Source organism: Argiope bruennichi, chromosome 1 (genome assembly GCF_947563725.1).
Source record: "Argiope bruennichi chromosome 1, qqArgBrue1.1, whole genome shotgun sequence".
Taxonomy (NCBI): domain Eukaryota; kingdom Metazoa; phylum Arthropoda; class Arachnida; order Araneae; family Araneidae; genus Argiope; species Argiope bruennichi.
Genome location: NC_079151.1, coordinates 122681506 through 122707700, shown reverse-complemented (window position 1 = coordinate 122707700; position 26195 = coordinate 122681506). Strand labels below are relative to the sequence as shown.

Genomic DNA, 26195 nt, shown 5'->3' with positions numbered 1-26195 from the left:
GCTAGCTACTTACATTTATAGTATTCCAATATTTTTCTTTTATATTATCATGTGAGAACATGATGTTGTTTTGGTTAGGGGGTTTTAAAGCTCGAATTCACGTAGGCAATGATTAAAGCATAAATGGCATTTTCTTCATCATCTTTTCATTGCATATATTTTTTACCTGCTTTTACCAGTATAGCATTATTATTATGTATGCTTCTTTGAAAGCAGATACGTTTTTAAAAGGTTGACCTGCTTTTACCAGTATTGCTTTATTATTACATATGCTTCCTTGTCAGCAGATGCATTTTTTAAAGGTTGATGTAGAACTATGACATCATAACTAGCGGTTAAGTCACAACATGCTATGTATGAGACAGAAAAGTCCATTGGAAGATGAATTTTTTCGTAGGTAAAAAGTTTAAGAAGAAGATATGTATAAATGTGTGTATTTTTTCCTTTGTGTTTAAATATAAATAAAATATTTCTATTTTTTTTTACTTGAAATTTTTATAAATTTACAAGGACTACCTAATTATTAATTTAATTTAATTTAAAATTTTCTTTATTTCATTTAAAGGAGTGCAAAATAAATATAAAAAAATCTTGACATAGATTTAATTAATTGAATGAAAGCAAGAGGACAGATATTTGAATAAACAATAGAAAAAGCTCAAGTTCCATTATAGTAACAAAAAATGTGATACTTATGAATAAACAGTGAAAGATTGGAGATTCGTTGGCTATAATACGATATTTTGTAAGCACATATAGATGCTTGTTTTCTTCTTGTAAGTAATCGTTCATAGGTTAATGTTCTATGGTGTTACATTTGGGGAGTTTTGGCTCTTTCATCGTTAATTACTATCAAAATATAGTTAAAATTGGAAAAGTATTGAGTAATTCCTTAAAACCGGAAAAGTCAATCAATAATATAATTCTTGTATAAAAACCCATATGGTATTAAAAAAAAATAACATCTTAATAACAGTTTTTGATAATGGAATAAAATTTTTTTAAGGCAATTATATATATATATATATATATATATATAGTGGGAAAAAATATATTCAAAAATATTTCTTCAAAAGTAAAGAAAAAAGATTCTTCATAAATTACTCGTAACCTCAAAATAAGTTTAATCCACAATTAGAATATCCATAAATAACATTTAAATCACAGAAAGAGTACCTTTAAATAATATTTAATCAGTAGGTAATGTACCAGCAATATGTATTTTCGTTAAATCGTAATAAGTTGTTAGCAATATAAAATTTAATTCACTGATTAATTTTTAATTCGTTTTTTATTTTAAAATTGGGTTGGAAACATTCACTAAAGTATTCTGGTACAGATAAAAATGAACTAGTAGTGCAAATTGTGAATTATTTTATAATTCTGAGTACTGTTTATTTGATAAAGTGATGGGAAAATATCCGATTCCATTTTCAAATACAGTATTTTTATAAAAAATTCCATAATTTAGATTTTATTATTCCTAAATATAAAGCAAACACAGATTTGGAGATCCAAATAAATAGTCTTTAAAATAAAGCAATAAAAAAAATTGTTAATTTTACCCCAATTTGCTGCTTTACTGCAGTCAGATACCTTTAAGGTATTATCTTAGCTCCTATTTCATCTCAAAATCGATCGAGATCCAGAACTTTGTTTGCCAGCTAGAAAAAATGGAAAATGAAAGTTTAAAAAAATTATTATTATAAAAAGTATGATTATTATTATAAATAATTTTAATATTATCAATATTAAAATTATCATATATATATATATATATATAACATTTTCGAATTCTGTCGACTAAATAATATGTAATATTATTTTAGTTGAAGCAGAGTGCAGGTTTGAAGACATAGACGAGACGTTGCATTTTTACTTTTGTTTTATTCTCACTTTAATATCCATCTCGGGAAAGTAATTTATATACAAGCAGATGCAAAGCGGCACAAAAGCAAAAGTAAGAAAGAAGCAAAAAGGGTCAAACAAATGATCACTACCCTTATATAACATAGTATTTCCGGCCGCATTCCGATGTAATGACCTTTGACAAGGGCAGCGTATTAAATGAAGTATCACTTTGATTTGATATGTAGTACTGATGGTGCATTAGTTTTACAGAGGAATTAATTAAACAGAAAGTGGAATTGGATCACAAAATAAAAGAATATTTTAGAATGAAGTTACGATGGGCTAAATTAAAATAAGCTTTGAAAATTAACTTCTATTAAAGAATTTAAAATATCATTACATGTATATATATATATATATGTAATGATATTTTAACTCTAATTTCAATTTAATTAATTTTCATAGTAACTTCATCTTAATTTAGCCCATAGTAACTTCATTCTAAAATATTCTCTTATTTCGTGATCCAATTCCACTGTCTCTACTTAATTAATTCAAGAGAAGCTTTGTTAAATTGTTGAATCAGCTAAAATCTAACTTTCCCACACTGCGCGTGAAGAGATAACATACCGCTGATCAAGCAAATTCTTTTTTAAAATCTCCCTTTGTTTCCCCTACCTTCTCGGCGCCTGTAATGAAAATCCCTATCGAAATCTCATAATACATTAGCACTGTGAAGAAATGTTTTCCCTATCAAAATTATAGGTTATATAAGACCAGGGATAAAATGTCCGAGAGCTCTTCCCTCATTCCTCTCTGTGTAGTTCTGTGTGCTCGTCGCTTGTACATATGCTTGCTTCTTCAAAATGAAATAAAACGACGTCACGAAATTAAAAGTATCTTCATTGTCTTCAAACTGCATCATGCTTCGCAACAAATAATATTACATATTAAAAAGCCGACAGGATTCGAATTTGTTACATATATATATATAGACCAATAGAGAAGTCTCGTGATTGTTTTGTGATTGAAAATTGAACATTTAAAAATATTGATTGTTTCAAACCGGTTTAAACTAGTTAATGACTTAAATTAATTAAGACAAATAATGAATTAAAAATAATAATGTTCTCACATGATAACTCAAAATTTGTGATTGTAGATTTCATTCTATTTTTAAAAAAATTTCTGTGGGCGTTTAATTTGTTCATTAAAGTATAATTACTGAATTGTTCACACAAGCTTTGAAAAATTCAGCATATAGCTTTTAAAATGTGAGCAATGTAATCTGAGCAATAACCATTTTTATTTTGTTTATTTTTACTATTTATGATTTATTTATTTAATAAAATAGTGTTTTTATTTTTTTTCCCCCATGTGTCTTTTATTGATGTATATATGCTTTGAATAAGTTTCCTGATTAATTTCATTCTAGCAAGATTTATTGTTAATAAAAGTGAATGTTTATTATCACATTTGTCAGAATTTTATTAACAATTTTTTAAACCATTTATTTATATTTCAAGTCGATATCATGAAGAAGAAAGGAAAAATTCAATCAAACCAGGAACTATCAGGTAAATTTTAAAAAGTATTTTAACTTTATTATTTTAAAATATGTTTCTTTATTTTTTTAAAAACGGAAAAACTTTATCAAAAATGTTTATAATATCCAATTTTTTAAAAATTCTGTTTTATAATATATGAAATTATAATTTTATTTAAGCATTTATGATTCATCCTGTAATTACATTAATGAAACAATTCATTTTAGCTCTGAAGTTCGTAAAGCTTTAGGTTTAAAGGACAATCAGTTACCGCCATATATATACAAAATGAGAGTAATAGGGTACCCACCTGGATGGATGGATGATGCTAAACTTGAAACATCAGGATTGTCCTTGTATGATGAAGAAGGCAAAGGTTGGTAGGCAGATTTGTTTATTTGATTATTTTCTTGATTGCCTTGTTTTTTGAATCATTAAATTTAAGAAATGGCTATGATTGATGAAGGTTAATAATGAAAGCAATTTGATTTTATATCTTATTAATTTATTTTTTGTAATTTGAATTCTTATTTTAATCTTCTGAATTTGACAATGTCCTGTCAGTTCATTTTACATATTTTTTTTCAGTTAGTATAAAAATAATATTAAATATTTTCTATATAAAATATTTTGGGAAAAAAAAGGAAGGTTGCATTTGAATTTTTGAATTGTCTTGTTATTTTGGTTGATTCCAATTTCACTTTTATGGCTTGACACATTTTCAATATAATTTGAATCTCAACAAATATTTTTCTTCTTCTTACCTGACTAATATTTTTTAGAAAGTTCTTATATTTTTACTTCTTAATGATTTTAACCACTTTTTCGATTATGAATTTAATATATTTGTTCAATTATTTTCCTGAAAAAGAAACTAAATTATACCCACATTAGCATTTTATAATTCTTGGTTTCTTTCTTCTGTCTTACGTTTCAGAAAATTTCATTAATATAAATTATAACAATATCAAGATAAAAAAAATTAAATAATTAGATGCAATTGAATATAATGAAATATGGCCCTTTTTCTTAACCATTATTAAGAATATATTAATCAAATTTTATTAAACAAATCATAATGAGTATAAAGGATTAAAATCTTTTTTTCTTTTTCTTTTCCAATACATTATTATTATAAGGAATGTGAATTCAGGTCATTTATAACCAAGATTAACTAGTAAAGATTATAAGATAATTATAATCAGTGTGTTTAGGAACAATTCCAAAAGAACATCATGCATGAATTTCGTAGAAATGTCTTGAGAAGTTTAAATTTGAAAATAATGACAGCAAGGTTGTTGATTGGAATATATAGATTCTATCATTCTTCATCTTTAATTCCTTATTAGAAAAAAAGAAAAGCTAAATATGAAAGCAATGATTTGAAACATCATTAAAAAACTTTTTCTGAGTTCATTGACATGTCTATGCAATTTGTATATAACTACCAATTATTAATTATCAACCATTAATTAAGAAAGTAATAATTAATAATTTTTTAAATGATATAATCTTTTCCTATTAGTTTACCTTGATGTGGAACTTGTGCCCCATTTTATTCCTGTAAGTTGACATTGAACTCGGATTTCGAAAATTCTCTCGTTAGTTTTTCTTTGGATTTCTTGTGTTTGTAGAAATATTCGATTTAATTTATATTTTTTCACCAATCAACCAGTTGTTTTTTTTTTTTTTTTTCATGTTTCCAGTAATGTGCAAAAAATTTTTATGCAATTTGTGATCTTTTTTTATATATTTACATTTCTTTTGTATATTTCAGAATGTTTTTGAAGTTAAATGAGTAGATATAATATGCTTTTCTGTATGAGCAGATGTCATATGCTTCAAGATAATATGCAATATCTGAGGAATGTTTTATTTAATATTAATGGTTTGATTCCAATAATGAACATTTTTAAAATGTAACTTAAGTGTAATTTTTCAACTTGAATTTTAAATCATAATTTTAAACTTATCCCATATTTCAAATTTTCCTTATAAGGTTTTTAAGCTATGGCTTTTCTGTTGTGCTATTCAGTAATTAAGAATATTATTATATAAATGCTTTTTTTTTCATTATAAATTTCTGTTAATTGTGTTTTTATGTCTTAGCTATTTCTGATGGCGAATCTTCTGAAGCATCAGAATATGAAAGTAAGTTTTTTTTTTTTTTTTAAAGGTACAAGAAGTTGCTTTTCTTCTATGTAATTTTTATTTCGGAGAAATATTCAAATACATACAAAAAGATTTGAAGTAAATGTGATTTCTGTGTTTTGATTCAATGTTAAATGATTTTGATGAATTAGTTAAATTAAATTAATTTTTAATGAACAATTAAATATTCTAAAATGAAGTCTTGCATAGTATGTTTTGAAATTAAATAATTTTGAATTAGTTATGATTATTATTTAAATAAAGAATAGAAAAAGAAGCTAGGTATTGTGAAACAATATTAGTTGCCATCCCAAATTTGATAAGATTGGAACAAGAATCAACGAAGAAAGTATAATTTGATGAAGTATGATTTGAGATTTATTTTTTAGTCTGTTGTGGGTTAATGTAAAATCAGTTTGTTTTAGCTAAGTTGTTAGTTTCCAATAATTTGTATTTAAAAAATATGAAAATTTTTTATCTTAAATTTTTTATAAAGCATTTTGAGTTTGTGTTTAATATGAAATCTCATTTCAAAATATATAATAAAATTTATATAACTTTGACTTATAATTCAGTTTTAGAAGATACCTTACATGATATATTCAATTAATTTTTTAAAAAAATATATTATGTTTTTATAATTGTTTTATATCTATTTTAAAATATCTTCCTTTTTTTTTTTAATATTAACATCTTAATTCTCTTTTTCTTTTTTTTTTAGAAAAATATGATTCAAAAAAATTTATAGAATATCCAGGATTTAATTGCCCTCTTCCTCCCAATGTCAAAGATGTAAGTTAATTATTCAGTGACTTTCGATGCAAGAATATATGTGGATCAGTACTATTAACAGCAATTATTGTCTTAATATATGGAACATTTTTAAAATTAAATGATTTGCATTTTGCAAACTAACCATAATCTCTTAATGTCACCTAACTTAAATTTAGTTGTTGATTTAATCTTTGATATTCTAAATCTAATTAATTACTACAAACAAGTAAGAAATTAGTTGAAAAATTGCCAAAAAAAAAGTGTTAGGTACTAAATTTTAGTGACTATTTGCTGTTTTAACAAAATTCTTACTATTTTTATCTAACTTTTGATACTTAAACAAAACAAAACTGTATTGCATGTTTTGCATTTATTAAGTCAGTGACTTAGGCCCTTATTTAAAATTGTTTTAAAAAAGCTAAAAAGAATAAATTTCTAAAATTATGAAATTAATGATGTTGTCATTTTGTTCAGGTTTGAAATAAATTAAAATAATTTCATCACATATCTAATTATATAAAGTTATAAATATTTAATCTACAATTAATAACAAATTATTACGTTTACCCTTAAACTGAGCACCTACTGTTTTATAAAATGTCATAAGAGCCATATAAATCATTCATGTACATTAAAAGAAAAGAAACATTTCATTACATATGATTGTGAAATATGAATGACCATATATTCATAGTTAATACACCTGACTAAATTAGCATTCATGAGCTACAAAATATCTAAAAAGATTAAATTTTGGCAAAAAATTTATATGATTTACATAAAAATATTTAATCATTGAAGTTACATACAACTCAAGTGATAAATACAATGATTGCATTTATTATTATTTTTTAAATTCACATTTAGTATAGTTAGTTCACATTTGTGAATAATCAATTAATAATGTAAGAAAAAAATAAAATAAAGTGCCATTTTTTTATGAAATGCACAATAAAAAACATCCAATTCTTTAAAAATTATAAAAAAAATTTCTAAATAGTTCTTGCATTCTTAAAATAAATAACATGACAAATCTAATTCTGAAATAAAATTATTTGTGGTTTTAAATCATATAGAAATAGAAAAAAAAAATTAATTTTCATAGACAATAAAACCATTTACTGCAATTTTGTAGTTTAAGAGTAAAGTAAAATTTTTTTTAAAGTTATCTGAAATTTAATTAACTTTTTTAACAGAAGAATAACAGTTTCTTTATAGACATTCAAAACAATGAAGTTTGAGTTAAATTTTTGGTAGTGAAAACTATTGTTACAAATAATATTTAAACATTAATTAAATTTACCGAAATATTATGCAACAATCACATTTATGTCTCTGAATTCAACTTTTCAATTTCAAGATAGAGTAAAAATGATTTTTGTTTAGTTATTTTTTTAGAAATAATCATTAAAAAAATTTGAAATTTCACTTATTTTGTAATTGAAATTTCCATATTGATTTTTGAATAAGTCACTGCACATTTCCACTCACTAAGTATATTTATGTAATATGTTAACAGGCAATATTCTTTTTCAATATTAATAGAGATAACTACATTATGGGTTTTTAAATACAAATGTTCTGTGATCTAAAGGGGCATATCACAAAAAAAAAAAAAAAAAAAAATTATAAAATTGTGTTGTAAGCTTTGAACAAAGTTTTGCTAAACTTATTCAGAAAATTTGACCATTTAACTTTAACTATTTAAAAAGAGCTTTAAAAAGAAATATGAACAATTGTTTTTGTGAAAATTTTCATGCATTAGAAGAATATAAAAACATTTATGCATTTCATTGATTTTTTTTTATTTCAAAAAATTTAATATAAAATGCATATAATACACTTAATCCTGTTAAAAAATATGTATTTATGTTATATGGAAATTTTTACTCATAATAACATTAAAGACTGATAATTTGAAATTGATTTTCTTTACACTTTACCACGCAATTAAAAATATTTATGTTCATGCTGTTTGAAATTAAAAATAATGCTTTATGCCACAAACTTCGAAAGTTGCCGAATTCATTTGGTAGAAATATGGTGGCTATAACACTTTTATCCCCGTTTATTTTATGAGAAATCTTGTGTTGATATATTATCTGTCAGTTTCTATTAAAATCTGTGGATGGTAAAATATACCCCTTCTAAATCTTTAAAACGATATTATCATTTCTGAGATACAGTTTGGGTAATCAAATCTTTAATAAAATTTGTGGGGAAAGAGTAAAAAATAATTTTAACATAAATATTTAAATTAAGTACTCAAATTAATTACTCGTTTTTGTACTTAATCATAATGGCTTCCAGGTCTTAAAAATGAGGTTTGTGTCAAAAATAACTTTCATGCAGCTTCAAAATAGTAATGATAATTTAGCACAATTTATGCTAATTTTCTTTCAAAATATTTCTTTTCTATATTTTTTGATTAATTTTAATTTTTAAGTTTTTATACTTCATAGAATTTTAACTTCTAATGTCTTTCACGAATATAAACTTAGCTTTTATAAATTTCACGCAAAATTAAATAAATTATCTACTGATTTTTTTAAAAAAACCCAAAGTTATTATGTTAATATATTTATTTTTTCATTCTGTATATGGTTTGCTTGTTTTCTGTTGTAAAGGAGTGGAAAAGTATGGGTATGGTTCCAATTCAAGCTCATCAACAATTAAGTGAAGTTTTAAAGGCAGAAAATACAGTTGTAAGTTTCATTCCATTTATTATCATTTTTATGAACCAGTTGAATTTAAAAATTTATAATGATGGCTTGCATATAAAATATTTTCTTTCCATTTTAGCCAGCTGTGGAAGTCTTACCAACTTTACTAAACATTTTAATTTCATTATACACTTTACTATATCTTTTCTTAACTTTCTTAACAAATAGTCAAATTAAAATTCCTGCAACTTTAAATCATTCTAAGCTAACTTAAATAGTGTGTATAATTTTATTTTTTCATGAATTGAAGAAACAAAATATTTAAGAATCATTTTATATAATCTATTCCAACTTAATGAATAATTCCCTTTTTTTTTTTATCATGTCAGTGTCTGCCCTACGTTTTAAATTGAATAAAAGCAAATATATTTAAGCATTTCTTGAATATCTCTATTTTATATGAATATGTGTGAGCATAATACTGGTACTGTATTAATATAGCACAAAACCTCAATTAGTTATAGATTATAATGTTTGAAGTAGTATTTGATCAGTTTATAAGAATATTTATCCAAAATATAAATAGTTGAACTTAAATTTTAAACATAAGTTGCATTTCCTAGCTAGGCCATTCTCTTTCTTCAGAAGCCTAAACTGAAAGAGAAAGAAATAAAATGTACAGAAATATTTATTTGATGAACAATGGATTAGTAGTTCCTTCAACTGAATATTAAGAGGAATGGTGACATAACTCCAATTCAATGTGTGGAATGATATTATCTTTTGACAAAAGATTGAAGTATTACATTTATTAAAAAAAATAATCATATATATAATGGTATTTCCAAATTTTTATTTTAAATTACTACATGTTAATTTCATTCTAAAATGTTCTATTATTTCCTGATCCAATTTTTTTTTAAAAATTTAATTCTGCACACAGCATGGAAAACTGATGTATTCAGCATGTTCTCATGCTTTGAGCGAAGGGATAAAATTCCTTAATACTTAAAACATTCTTTTTAAGATGCCAAAGAGACCCTTTCCTAAATCTACATGTATCAAAGAAATCCTTGTTAAAGTCTCGGTAGTAAAGTCACTGAAGGAAAACCTTTTGGAAAAAAGAAGATTGGTCATTTTTGCTCTTTTGTTGTGATGTAGACTGACATATCTTTTATGATCGTTTGTTTCTTGTACAAATTAAGCTTTTCAGATTGAAATAAATCAAAATTATAATATCAAAAGAAGAATTTTTTTTCTAGAATGCATGTAGAATTAATTAAATAAAAAAAAGTGGAATTGGAGGAGGAAATAAGAGAACATTTTAGAATGAAATTAACATGGTCTAATTTAAAATAAAAATTTGAAAATTAATTAAGATTTAAATTAGATTTTTAAATATCAGTATACATATATATATGTTCACTTATGGGAATAAGAATTTTCTAATTTTTTTAACATTACATCCAGCAATAAAATATATCAATAACTTAAGATATATATAAAAAATATGTTTTTGATTCGGTATTCTTTTTTATTAGAATGCTAATAACACAAATAAAAGAAAAAATGTTAATTCAGCGGAAGAAGAGGAAGCTAAGAAGGTTCGAAATGGTAAGCAGTAAATGCATAAAACGTTTAATTATGATTAATTTAAGGTGTCATTTCAATTGCTAAATAAATTTCATTACTATTTTTTTATTCTTATAAATTACTGATTTTTCAATTGTTTTCTTTCTTTTAAATCAGGAACAAATGATGCTAATGTCTCATTTTCGCAATTGCCACCTGAAAATTGCTCAACACCCAAAAAACAAGATTCTCATTCGTTTAATACTTCTAATGGCACATCGATACAAAAATCACTAGGAACCTCAATATCCCAATCTCCAGGTACTCCGATCCTCCCACAGGGAAATCGTTTTAAAAAGCTCCCAGAACTCGATAAATTTGCTCAAGGAATTACCGAACATTTACCTTTCGAAAATCTTCCAGATTCTGTAGGTAAATACGAAAAAATGAGAGATGTTCTAAGCAATGTGCAGAAAAAACTTCAAACCTTAAAAAAAGATAGTTGATGTTTGTTTAGTGTATATAATCCTTTCTTTTTTTTATTTATACTTTTAACTTTTTGTTGAGTTTTTACTCGCTGTTTAAATTGTTAATTTCAAACCATTTCAATAGTACAAATTTTGCTAATTCCATCTTCATAGATTTTATTGGACATATTCACACCTTTTATACGACAAGAGTACAATATATTCATGTATTTAATTAGACATTATCATCTTATGAGAAACTGCGTCTTCTTTTTCGTAGTTTTATTTTTTTACCATTAGTTTGCACTTTTTTTTTTTTTTTTTTTCAATCTGTGTATATGTTTTCAAAATTTGTAGAAAGTTTGTCAGCAGACGTAATAATTAAATGCTGGTTTTCAAAAAAGTTGATTATTATTGCACTGCATTTCTGTTAAATATTTGAACCATAAGTCATTTAAAGATATTATAGAATGCATTGTCTTTCCTCCTTCTTTTTATTGTTATTGCTTTTATTGATCTTTGCTAACCTGGTATCTTTTGGTGTTGGATTTGAAAAGAGTGGTTAAGTGATATTATAAATATTTCACATTTTCTAATTTTGTAAATATTCTACATCTTCTTTCACTTGAGAAACACCGAAGGATGTTCAAAAATTCTAAGGATGCTTCACCTCCTTAGAATCTATGTTAATTTGTAACTATTACACTATTGCACATGAAAATTACTTGTAACATCTAATCTCATTTTCAATTCTGTATTGTATGTATTTCATATTTCTAGAGAAAGTTGTATTTATGCTTTTATTCACTAGCATTTTTGCATGACAATTATAAGTTTACTTGCTGTTTTTTTTTAGGTTTTCCTTAGGATTTCATTTCTTGTCAGGCATAATCTTTTTTTTTTTTTTTTTTTTTTGTTATTTATGATTAGATGTTACTTTACTTGTTTAAACAATTTTTTTAAAAAAATGATGTATATTTTAGTTTATATTCTTTAAAAGGAATGTTACTAGGAGAAAGATTTATTAACACTATTGCCCATTAAACACAGTGGCTTCTAAACTATTTTTAATTTGACGTTATTGCTGAACTAAGATTTTTCCAAAATGATGCATATTTAACCGCAAAAAGTACTTTTTAGGAAATATTCAGATAATATTTTTTTGTATAAAGTAGCTCAAATTAAATAAAACACATTTTAGACACCATAAAAATTTATTGAATAAATTCTGATAAATATAATATCATTGGAATATGTAATTTATTACTTAATCAGTGCACATTTTCTCAAATTGTAAAATTTAAAGAAATGTAGTTATCATTATTTTCTTAGCCCCATTGACTTTTGCACAAGACTTTAAATTTATGGCAACAGTCGCTAAAAACTCTACTTTGGCCAAAAAAGAGCAAAGCGAATTAAATTAAATTTATATGAAGGAACAACTGTAATTATCTGAATTTTGGTGCATGTAAAAATCATTTAATACTTCTAGGCACCCTTGTTTGGAAGTGCACACTCTGAAGGTATACCCCTTGAGAGCCACTCATTTGATATATCATTAGCATCTAGTATCAGTAATAGATTACTTTGTAGTAAAAGTTTATTTTAAGAACACTATTGATACTCTGGTTTTCGTATTTAAACAAGTGTGTAAAAACTTATGCACTTTATTCTTCAAGAATTTTTGTAACTTCTTTTCTTTTGCTTAGTAATTTCTGTGTTCAGTTTCTTTGAACTGTATTGAAGACATTTTCTTTTTACATAATGAGGAATTGTATTTTTCAGTTTCTTTGAACTGTATTGAAGACATTTTCTTTTTACATAATGAGGAATTGTATTTTATGAATCTGAACATTCAGATCTTGAATGAATTTATTACCATTATTTCTTTAAAATTCATTAGGATAATGACTGTGGAGACTATTCGTATGTCAAGAGCATACTCATTAAAACTTTTGTCATTTTAAATGTCTAGTTTCCTAACTTCCAAGAATGTTGTGTGTGAAAATTGCCATATTTATTAATAAGGCTAAATTATTTATGGACATATCGTAAGTTACAATGCATATTTATAAAAAATAATCTCCCAATTTGTGGAAATATTTGAATATAGAATTATGCTTTCATAACTTTTAAATATCATATTGGCAAATGCCAAAATTTGTGAATATTAATCAAATGATTAAATTATAAATATGTTAATGAACTCAAAATGTAATAGCTTTGAATTTGAATATGAAATTACTTTTAAATGTTCATTTTTTTCTTTTGTTGATTAGAATTATATTTTATATTCATTTCGAATTATCTATATCTTATTTTCGGGGTATAATTATTCATGTAACATATTACATATTTATACCAATTGCACACTGTACAAATATCTATAAATAAGTGTAGTTGTAAAATGAATTATTAACTTTTGAAATTTTAATTTCTCTGCTATTTAATTTATTACAGTCCCTTATTAGAAAATACTTTTAACTATTTACTGCATATTTATTTATTTTGTTATTATTATTACTATAATAATTAAGGTTCTTTAGTTCAAAATGCAACACATTAAAAGCTTTTACTGTGATGCATTTATAGCACTGTTAGCATTAAAACGTTTGGTAGTTGTCTAATTTTTGGTAGATTTTAAGTTGAACAGTAACCTCACAAAATATTGTTGTGTGACAACTCTTATGTAAAGAGATTCTATTATTCCATATTATTTAATCTTTTCATTAATGTATATAGAATTGCATATGAATTAACTATTCCTTTAATATTTAGTATTGCATATACATTAATCTTTCTTTTAATATCTGGTATTGCATATACATTAATTTTTCCTTTAATATTTAGTAATGCATATAAATTAATCTTTCCTGCATTTTTGTACCATTTCTAAATTTGAAACTTTTTTCAAGATATAAAGGGTATTTACATATTTTTCGAATAATTTTGAGATCATTTAATTAATGTTTAAAATGCAAAGGTTATTTTTTTAAATGTTTGATCTGATGGAAGGCTTTGAAATGATGAACCTCTTTTTGTAAAATTTCGGGGAATGTCGATCTATTCCTCATTTATTTCTTACCAGAATCCATTAATCATGGTGAATATGTGCTTAGAAAAAAGTTCTTTTCTATTTGCCAGAAGAACATGAAGGCCAAGAAAATGAAATGTCAGGGAATTTTGCTTTGATATGTTGAAAATTTATATATGCAATACCTTCTTAATTTTCATTTTTCTAAGGAACATGTTGGTATTTTTTTAAATATGACTTCTAGCTTTATTTTGATGAAGTTTCACTCTTTGAAAGTTATTGAGATAAGGAAATTTCTTCTGTAAATATTGGACATAAAACTTTATTTGGATGGTACAATGAGTTTATTTTAATATTTTTTTTCTTACTCTTCTTATTTTTAATTTTTTCGTACTATAGAAGAACCTTCTGATAATCATAAATTTCTTACTGAAACTTACTTAGTATTTACGAAACAAGGTCTGTACATTATTTTTCACTTCTTTTTTAATAGTAAATGTACCTATTTATCTTGTAGTTATTACAGAAACTCATAATTCATCAAGAAGAACATGAATCTATGAACACAATCTATCTATTTTCATTTATCTCCTGTTAAATAGTTTTGATACAAAGTTTTATAAATTGTTTTGGTTGTTTTGTGTTGACCCATGTACCTTTGAAAAAGCTAGTAAACAGTATGTTTTGTTTTTTTTTAAGTTGTATTTCTTGATTTAATGTTGCTACAGATGTATTTAAAGACCTTCCAATCGATTTCTATATCACATTTTCTTATTTCCAGCAATTTCACTTTATAAATATTTACAACAGTGCATTTCTCTTTTGAATATTTATTTGAAGATACCTTTTCATGTAAAAGTAATTATTACTGCCTATTTCCTTTCCAATTAATAATGTTGTTCATTTTGCACTTGGAAAATTTAATGTCATACTCCTCACAATGTTTTTGAACTATGGAATAAGATTATTTCGCTTTGGAGGGTGTAAAAGAATATCCTACAAACTACAGCATTTTTATTTGTGATATTTTGAACGAAGAATAAATTTAAAACTAGGAGATAATATTTTCCATTTAAAATAATAAGCTGTTGCCAGAAATTTATATTCCAAAATATTTGCTTAAAAAGAATTTTTTTCATCGAAATCGTTAAAAAAATGTGTAAATACCCTCGGTATTTGTGTAATTTCTGATTGTTGCATTTTAATTTGCATAATTTCACAAAATAAAATTTAAAAATAAATCATAGACTTGATTGTACAAATTAATTTGGTTTCATTACAATTACTGCTGCTAAAAAATTTCATTTTTTTTTCATTTTAATTGAAACATTTTAATTTTGATAATTATTATTATTTTTTGCATCAGTTAATAAAAGTTAAGACGATTCATGAAATATCTTTGATATACTTAATTAATAATTTTGTCCCAAGTTTATTTTCTTCCTTAAAAAATTATAACTGCAAATTGTTCCTGATTGGTGATTGTTTGATATCCAAATAACATTTTGAATATAAACAAGATTAATCACCACCATCTCTTTTATCTCAAATTCTTAGGGCATTCTCACATCAGAAGAAAGTAAATCTTAAGAAATAGCATCTTAAGAAAGTAGTCTTTATTGAGTTTTACCTACACTTTTCTCATATGAACTTGTACATGCCAATTTCTTTATGAATATTCATTTTATACTATATTCTTCATGAAAGTGTTCACTTTGGCAAAAGTGGAAGTAAATTACTATAACTTCTACTTTTGCCAAAGTATAAGTTAATAATTTATTCCTTATTTTTCTATTTTATGATTGGTCTTTCATGTCAAAAAATTGAAATGAAGAGGTTTATAAAAGTAGATATTTAAAATAAAAAAAGGCATTTAATAAATAATAAAATAGATAATTACTCATCATTTACAGCTTTGAGTTATGATTATTTACTATTACAGTACTGTAGTTTTGAGCACCCAGCAATAATTTTTATTTACAAATATTGTAAATTACTTCTTAAGACATTAATTATCTTTAATATTGTTTGAAAAATACTTAGGGCATATTTATATCGGCTACAGAATTGTTAAATTTAATAAGAAATTGAAATGCTCCAATTTCATAAATTGGGAAAGAGATAGAAATTAAATTACTAGGTTCAAAAATTGAATCTTTATTGAAAGGCACTTTTTTTATAATTAATGAAAATTAGAATACCAGAAATATAACAAATGTAAGTAAAATGGAATAAATCTTATATAAGATAATATAAGGTATAAAAGTATACATTTTTGAAGTTAATAAAATGCTGTAATTTTAATTACAGAAAAATATGGTTTACTTAATGTATTCTTCCTTCCCCATTAAAAATTGAATTAAAGGTTAAAAATGTTAAATAAATATCAAAAACTTTCTAACATTGTATTTAATGTTTAAGTGTCAAATGAGCAATGTTTTATAATAAATGTAAAAAGTGTCTAATAGTTCTCTAAGTAGTGAGAAGAGTGTAAGCGCAGATGAGCTGAACCACCAAAAGGGTTACAGTTAATACAAGTGTTAATAATGCCACCATATCCATAGGCAGGAACTATGGTTGAGTATTGAAGGACATCAGAATCTCCTCCAACAGCAGATAATTCAACTCCTAATTGTTACTACACCCAATAAAATGGCAAGAACCAACTACCATACCTAAAACTTTCAGAACAGTGTGTAAAATAGTTGCTAATATTAAGGGTTCCCCCCCCTTTCAGTTTTCAATTATTTTTGCTCTTGCAACTTTTAGTCCTCAATTCATCACATTTAGATTCAAATTTATATGTGATGAGGTCTTAAGTTGTTTGAGATATAGGGTCCTTTATAAGTCTGGAAGTATATTAATATTGAAATAATAAATCTTTAATTCAAAATCATTTAATTCATAACAAAATAATGAAATTCATTGTAAAAAAAAATCCCTTAAAAGACACAATTTAAAAAGACTTATTATCTAATGATTTGAAAAATATTTATAAGGAGTTAAAAAATTATATTAAACTAAAATATTTTCTTTTTTGGCTTTGCCAGTGTAAAGCGACATCACCGAATGAAAAACTGAGTAATTTATCACTTTTTGTGAACACAGGACTATTTTAAGCCTTCTAGAGACCCTTAAACAATGTAAACCTTGAAGATCTTTTCTCCATCCAATTATTTTTTTTTTAAATTGCCAATTTTTTTTATTGATTCTAATTTAATTTTTATATAAGTAGTGAAATTACAAATTTTGACAAATTGAATTAATAAAATGGTTGTCAGTTGTAGATCACTTTCTAAAAAGTTGATCTCAATATAACATGTATGAAATTCCTAATGTAATTAAGAATTCAAAAGAATTCTAAGTTACATTAAGAATTGTTAATAATGTTTGATTAAGAATTCTTAGAAATGTTACTAGAATAATTTTCCAAAATTAATTTAAGCAATATTTGATTTTTTAAATAACTTCGATTATACTGCATTTTCAATTCCTACTATTAGCTCACACTCTCTCTATATATATATCTTGTTCAAATTTTCAATCATTAATAAAATACTTTTTATTCATCCACTCAAGTTCAAATACGTTTTTTTAAACTTGTAGTGGATGACGCTTGATGTTAATAAAGTTTTTTTCAAATATTAATTAATTAATTAAATTTGTTCAGAAATTTCTATTTGGTCGCTAAAATTGCCAAATCCGTCGCCAAGCTCTATTTTGCCACTTAATATTGTCATTCTGTCATATGTATATATATTTATATTATTGTAATTATTTAATAAAAAGTAACTAAAATAATAAAAAAAAATTGTTGACCTAAGTAGGAACTGACTTAAATTTGTTTATATATACAGGGTGTTTATTTAGTCCCGGACCCATTTTGATGTTTAATAACTCATAAATAATAAAGATAGATTAAAATTAATAACATAAATGGTTAAATAGACTCAAAAAGTTTCATGATCCTTGTCAATGAACTTCCACGTGTGCCCCCTTCGTCGCACGGAGAATATCAAGTCGATAGTCAATTTCACGCCAGGTAGCGGCAAGCATGTCGGCATCCACAGAGCCTACTGCGGTTGTAATTCTGGTTTTGGGGTCATCAATGTTCGACACTCTCCTCCTGAAAACGTTGTCTACAAACCCCCAAAGGAAAAAGTCCAGCGGCGTTATGTCAGGTGATCTGGGTGGCCAAGGAATTGGACCTCCTCGCCCAATCCATCTTCCTGGAAAATGGTCATTCAAAGAAGTACGAACGATGGTACCCCAATGAGGTGGCCGCACCATCTTGTTGCAAAAAGACATGTGGCTGAAGCTCTTCTAGTTGTGGAAATACGAAGTTTTCCAACATGTCTAAGTATACGACTGATGAGACCGTCTTTTCTGTAAAAAAGAAAGGCCCAATGACTCGGTCGTGCATTAGTCCGCACCACACATTAACCTTTGGGGAATCCCTTTGTGCCTCACGGTATTCATGGGGGTTTTCAGATCCTCATATGCGCACATTATGGTGATTAACAATGCCAGAAACATGAAAGGATGCTTCATCGGAAAACATTATGCGCTTCAGAAAATCAGCATCATCTTCTGTCCTCCTTAACATATCTGTTGAAAAGGCCATCCTCCTAAGCCTATCGTTCGGTTCCAAAACTTGAACAATTTGAACTTTGTATGCATGCAGTCTTAATTTTTTCTTAATAACCTTGTACACCGTCGAAATTGGCATATCCAATTCTGTTGCCGCTGATTTCACAGATATTCTAGGATTGTGTAAAAATGTCTCTCTGACACGCTCAACATCAAAATCACTTGTGCAAGGACGTCCGGAACGTTTCTTATCTGCGATACTTCCAATTTCTAGAAAAAAATTTTCCACCGCAAGATGCTGTTTTTGGATGGAGGATCTTTTTGGTAAATTCTTCTGAAATTTCTCTGTGCTTGCACTATCGATTTCGTTTCTATGAACCACCATAAAATCTGTGCTTTCTCTTGTGGTGTATGCATTCTCCTTAATATCCGCTCGAATAAAACATCACATACAAAAGTACTACATAGAACAAACACATCAAAAGTAAACATAGCATTGTAATAGTTGCCAAAAACAAAAGAGAGAAAAATGTAATTAATAAGCAGACGATATTTAGAAAAGTACAGATATTTAGACTGGAAAATGAAATTATCTGAAATTAACCACACGCGCAGACGATATTTACAAAAGTAAAAATATTCAAACCTGAAAAGGAAAATATATGAGTTATTCCATCAATAAATGCCATAAGTTTGTTTATATCTTCATTATTTTATGAGTTATTAAACATCAAAATGGGTCCGGGACTAAATAAACACCCTGTATATTACTTGTTTTAGCTAAATTAGCACAAAATTAAATAACTTTCGAAATAATGCAAAAAAGAATCAAGAGCTTAAAGACCCTTAAATTTATAACTTCCCTAGGAAACTGCCTAACTTCCCTTTTACTAATTTGGTTCTGTATGAACATGAGTCTGAGGGACATAATTGATCTTGAATCTTTATTCTAAATTCATTTATTTATCCTCTTCAGTGGAGAGAAAGATTTTCCAGAGCAATTTGTAAATATTTTAATAAGAAAAAATTCTAAAAATTGCTTATATATTGGATAATGCTGATTGGACATGATCATTAAATTTTGCCCCATACAAATCTTAATGCATCAGATCATGTTTCAGTGAACTATGGACTTTACTACATCTAATATATTTATGAAAATTCTTGAGTTCTCCATATCCTCATCTTCAGAATATGTTTGGTTTTAAAGCATTAACTTTTTGTGAATTCTTCTGTAGTTTCTGATTTTGTTAAAATTGAAAATTGTTTTCTGTATCATTGTAAAGAATATACATAATCATTAATGCTGAATTCACATATTATTAATGCATAAAAGAATTAGATCACAAAATGTTATTTTTTTATTTCTTCATTGGCCATGATTTTTTTTTATCAATTGTCAAATAGAAAAAGCAATTTAAAATCATTTGAATTCTTTGAGGCATTCACTGTGTTATGCAAAAAATGTTCTTTGTGTACATTGCATATGAGTATGGCATTCTTTCTCATAACTGTGTGTAAAGGTTGTTGGAAATGCTGTTGAGTAAACCAACTCTGAAAATGCATTCCCTGGTCATTTGTTAGAGGTTAAAAAACATATATAGCCATGGCTGGCCCCATTGACATAATAAGTATAATCAGTTTAATTAATATAAGCAGAAATAATATTATGTTTTTGCTTTCATTGATGTAATAATATTATTTTAGTATTATTATTTCTGCCTTATTACATTAACTTTTAAAAGATGACAATACCTTTTTTGTCCTAAGACCAACACTTGAGCATCTCTGCTTTCCTTGCCCAACTTTTTTTAACTAAACCATTATTAATAAACCATATCACTAATTTAGTTAATTTTTGCTTGTAACTTTAAGTTCACCATAGATTTAACACTTTTCACCTTTCAGCATATCCAATTTTCAGAGAAATGTAGAAGAAAAATTCGATTCATTAGCAATTTTTTTTACCAAAATCCAAATATGTCTCTCTCTGTAGAGGAAGGGGGTAGAAATTTTGTTAAAGTTTCCTGGTTGAAAAAAATCAAACCTACTTTCCAGTTATTTCCTTCTGCTGCACAGGCAACAAACTACAAAGTGCATATCCTTTGCCCATGTTTTTAACGGTTTTACAAATCAAATTCAAGTCTGGGTTTATTTTTAATAATTTTTTGAATATTTTTACTTTTTACTGCTTTAACTTATATTTACCAATCATTACTTGTCAGTCCATTTGGATTGACAAGCAAATTAGTAAAGATTAGATATCAATCCTTCCTGTCGATGTCATGTCAATTTTGAGGCAATTTTGCACTTTGGCAATAGATTTTTTTCACTGCCACTTCTCATCGTATGAAGTGATCGTTCTTGTCTAGCCTAATGCTCTGATCACCACTCTTCCAATAACGAAGAACTTTTAATATTTGGTCTTGTCTGGTGACTATTTCTTCTTTTTAATGAAAGGGTAATTGTAACTTTTAGATGAAACTCCAGATGAGTGAGATGGTTATTTGTACTCTCTGTTGTTGTTGTTTGTGATAGCCACTTAAAGACAATACCAACTTGCAAATAAATTCTACCATTATTTCTTATTGTGAAGGCAGCTGTTCAATATCTTATCCAATTAATCAATTCTGCTACCTCGGAATGATGCCTATGTATCAAATTTGATTATTCTATACACATATTTTTCTTTTGTTCATGAGAATATCTTTTAGTTAACTGGAATAGAAGAAATGAAAATAATCAGAAGCAGTTGCTAATGTGGTACAAAAATACTAATAATTTTGTTAGCAATTTTTTTACATGACATTTGTTAGCAATTGCATTAATAATTTTTAAAAAAATCCTCAAAATTTAGGAACTTTTTTTTTTTTTTGACAACAGGAGTTTATTCCTCTTGCAACATTGCATATCTCTTTTCTTTTACATTTTCAGTAGAAATTCAAAATAAAAAAAAAAAATTATTTCATTCACAAAACAGCGAAAACAGGCCAGCGTTCCGGGTTGGGAACATGGACGCGTTATGAATTATGGTAAATGGATTTCTTATTTATATTATTTTATGTTATCTTTATAACTATCTCATTAGACATAGTTATAAAGCCGTATAAACTTTTTTTAACTATATCTTGAGATTTTTAGAAATTTTAGATGGTTTTCAATTTTATATGAGTTTTTTTATGCAGTGAAATATGTATTTTAACATTGAAATTTTAAGAATTATATGCAGTACTCCTTTTGTGCTTGAGACATATTTTCTCTGTCAAAAATTTTCTGTCTTTCAATTAGATAGCTTTTTTTCAAATCAGTATAAATGAAATATTTTTAAATGAATTTTCGATGAATCGAGTCGATATTTCCATTGGCCTCTAAATGGTTCAAATGAAAGAAGGAATGGGGATGTTATATACGATGTTTTAATTCCCCCGCCCCCTTCAGGGGTTTTTTTTTTTTTTTTGCGAACATATTTGAAAGTAAATATGAAAACCAAAAATGATTATTTTTAAATTAAAATTTAGTTTGAAATAATTTTTTTATTGTAATTCCATTCAAAGTGTTTTATAGAACAATTTTTTAATAACTGTTTTTACAATTGTTGAAAAAAATTTAAAAGAAGCCGCTTACAAAATTTCTGCATTTCTAATATCTTTTTGGAATTGTGTTTAAGGAACATTGACTTAGAATAAAATGCAGAAGAGAAGAATAAATAAAAATAGAACAAATGCCAAAGAATTCTTTTGAAGATTAAAAGAAATAAAATATATATTGAAATGTATTAAGAATCGGAACAGTTTATATGCAGCTGCAATAATTTCTAATTCTTGCAAATATGTGTAATTGAACCGTTATGAAATAAAAATTTGTAGCGCCGCCAACAAAAATTGTTTAGTTGCAACAAAATTCTCAGATCCATGCATTACATAATTAAAGATTGCTCCAAAGTTACAGATAATTATTGACACAGTTTGGTGACGTTTTGAAAAGAACAGCTGGCCTCGCGTTTAATTGATAACCGATGGAAACAATGCGAAAAACTGAGGCTTCAATTCTTTCATAACTATGCAGATGGTGAAGCACATGTCTGCAGAAGGTGCAGGTGTGTTGAACGAGGAAAGCAGATGCACCAGTCTGACTAAGTTTGTAAAGCAAAAGCAAAAATGTTTTAAATTTTATTTAATATAATGTTGGTTACATATGTTTCTGCTGGCAAACTGAATTTTTTTATATAAATGAATAAGGAGTAGGAAATTCCATCCTTCGTTCCTTCTTATCCGACAACGTGTCATAAATTTAGGTTAAAAAGCAGTTAGAGAGCAGGAAATCAATTTCCAGTCTACAACCTATAAGCATTTGTAGCTATCGAAAAATTTTCAGTTCAAAAGTTATTCATTGAAATGTAGCAATAATTCGCCTAACTTGAATGACCTTTCCATTATCAATCGTTTGGAAGTTGTAGGGAAATTGAAATTTCATTCCGCTATTCTCACTTGCTTGGAATACGAACTCAGCTGATATTTTCATCCTACCTACAAATGGTTACGGGAAAAATCCAAAAATCCATTCGAGGTGGTCTACGGTGAAAAGTTTCAAGAGAATCAATAATAAATAACGAAGCTGTATTCTATATGAATATATAGATAACAAAAATAGGCAAAGTATACACAAGAAACAGCATTTGCAATGAACAGCAGATATAAGCAGTCAATCGGTAATAAACAATCATAATGGCTCAAAGCACTGAGAGAGAATTCACTGAACTATTCGCGTCTGTCGACTCGTCTGCTATTCTGATTCAGTTTAGCTAACTCTCTCTCTCTGTCTCGATTTTTATAGCAAGGCAAAAAAAGTTTCTAGAACAATCTTTGGAAATAGAACCTTAATGATTCGACGATTCTTGAATATCCTGGCTCCTTCGTTTTTATCATCAAATGATTGCCAAGTTTGTTTATCAAGGCAGGAGGATATCCATTCAGCAGCCAATACTGTATTTGTAAAATTATCTTCCATGCTAGAAAATTTACTGCACAGGAAACCGGTATTACCATAATTCACAGTTGAAATCCAATCATACTTATCGTTTACACATAATTACAAGATCAAAGCGTTTGATACATCTTTTAAACGAGGAGTGATTATCGGTTTTCCAACTTATAATCGGAGAAACAATAGTTGCTTTTGATGACCAGATCATTCGCTGGATATATTGATTATATTTAATTTTATTCAAATTAGTCAGATATAACTTCATGTCTATTATTCCATCAAATTGTCAAAAATTAAAGCCGTGGAATTATTATTTATTTATTGTATTTTATAATTTGTTTATGTTCTATTTACTCTACATATGAACATTTGTAATGGAAACCAGTTCCATGACATCATAGCGCTATTGTGTCTGGTTCATTTATAAATTTAGCGGTTTTGAAACTTAACTTTTTTATTCGTCCTTTAAACTGCATAGATATTAAACAGGATCCTTCTATAACGTTCAACAATGGTAAAAAAAAAAAAAAAAAAAAAAAATCACGCGATCAAACAATGCAGACGATTTTGGTTTCATTTACAACAATGTGAAAATATTGTGAAATATACTTATATTTTAAATATTTAATTAAATCGTGACTGAAGAATTTAACCGGAACTAAATTGGCATCATTGAAAAGATAATTCTTTGGACTTTGAACGGCGTAAAAATAATTTTTGTATGGGAATAATTTCGCATACAAAAATTAATATCGCAAAAAACATCAATCTAACTTATTTTTTAATTAAGTAAAATTTTAATAAAAAAATCACTCCGAGATGCACATTTTCGTTCGCACATTTAGGTCAAACGGTTTGTCCTGTACAGCGCCAACACACACTCTCATACATTCATCTATATTATAAGAAGAGATTGAAATAAATCAACTTGAAAACCCTTTCAGTACATGATTTGTCTACTTCGTGTTCCTATTCAACACTTTCATGCAGTATTTTTCTCTCTATCATATTGTTGGCTCTTCCCCACACATAGAAAAATGTATCATTTTTATAATTCAATAATGTCTATATTATTCTGTATAGTCCGGGCACTTGCTATAATCCGGTTCATGGCCAGTCATATGTGTCGGATTATTAGAGTGAAATGCACTCGTCTTTTGGGTCATTATTTATATATATTTCCTAACTTTTGCCTTTTCAGATTCCTCAGAATAATAGCCTTACATTTCTTCCTATGAAATTTCTTTCTTAGAAATCGTTTGCGTATTTTGTTTACAGTGAGTGTTTAAAAGAAGCAAGTGAGTGAAAAAAAAATGGAAATAACTCGTAAAAGTTTCCGTTGGATGATTTTATTTTATGATTTTAAGAAAGACCTCACTTATCAAGAATGCATAGAATCGCTTTGTGAAACTTTTGGTAATGAAGCAGAAGCAGCAGAAAAAACTGTTTACAATTGGTTTGCAGAATTTCTTCGTGGTCGTGCGTCAGTCAGTGATGAATCTCGTGAAGGACGACCAAAATTAATAGTGATTCCAAAAAACATTGATGTTGTGCGCAAGATGATTGAACAAGATCGGCATATCTCATATAGTGAGATAGAAGCATCCCTTGGCATATCACAGACTTGCACGAACATTTAGCTGTTAAAAAGATTTGTTCCAGATGGATTCCGCACAATTTGGCAGAAGCCCCAAAAGAAGCTCGTGCAAATTGGTGTAGGGAAATGCTAAATAAATTCAAATTGGGGATGTTGGGGTATACAACATCGTTACAGGTGACGAAACATGGATATATTCGTATGAGCCGGAAACTAAACAACAATCCACTGTTTGGGTGTTTCAAAGTGAACCGAATCCTACGAAAGTTGCTCGCTCACGAAACACTTCCACGAAAATGATTGCTTGTTTCTTCGGCGTTACAGGACATATCGCAACCATTCCTTTAGAGGATCGAAAACTGTTACACTAAATAGTATACAGAAATTTGTTTGCTGGAAGTCATCAACGAAATTAGGAAAAACAACAAAAATCGCTTCATCACGACAACGCCAGCTCTCGCACAGCATGTGAAACAATTGATTATTTAAAGGATAAAAATATCGAATTAATGTCTCATTGCCAGTATTCTCCTGATTTGTCGCTTAACGACTTTTTCTTGTTCGCTTATGTTAAACAAAAGATGCGTGGGCTGCGACTTTCATTACCTCAAGAAGCTATTGATGCCTTCCAAAACCATGTTTCTGATATAATCAACTTCAGAGTGGAAAAACTGTTTCAAGAATTGGTTTGAACGGATGGAAGAGTGTATAAATCTTAAAGGCGAATATTTTGAAAAGCAATAAAACAGTTTGTTCCCCAAAAAATTCTTTTTCTTCCATCTTTTTGTAAAAATTTAAAGGGCAAGCCTCGTAGTCACTATGCATAGATTATTCTAAAGTTGTAAAAAATTAAAAATAAGATAAAAGAAATTCAAAAAGAAGGCAATATTTATATTTTAAGATCCAAACTAGTTTAACACCGTCTAAGAAGGAGTACCTACTAAACCGTCTAAGAAGGAGAGTAGG

General features: G+C 26.9%; 1 protein-coding gene across 1 annotated transcript in view; it reads left to right on the top strand.

Moving 5' to 3' along the window:
* Positions 1-11076, top strand: part of LOC129980700 (zinc finger CCHC domain-containing protein 8-like) — a 28129-nt gene extending 17053 nt beyond the window's left edge. The window contains exons 8-14 of the mRNA XM_056091085.1: positions 3378-3428; positions 3626-3774; positions 5508-5549; positions 6271-6341; positions 8951-9028; positions 10528-10600; positions 10736-11076. Coding sequence (XP_055947060.1) covers positions 3378-3428; positions 3626-3774; positions 5508-5549; positions 6271-6341; positions 8951-9028; positions 10528-10600; positions 10736-11064 — 793 coding nt within the window. The 3' untranslated portion in view covers positions 11065-11076. The remainder of the gene's footprint in view (positions 1-3377; positions 3429-3625; positions 3775-5507; positions 5550-6270; positions 6342-8950; positions 9029-10527; positions 10601-10735) is intronic.
* Positions 11077-26195: the final 15119 nt, after the last annotated feature.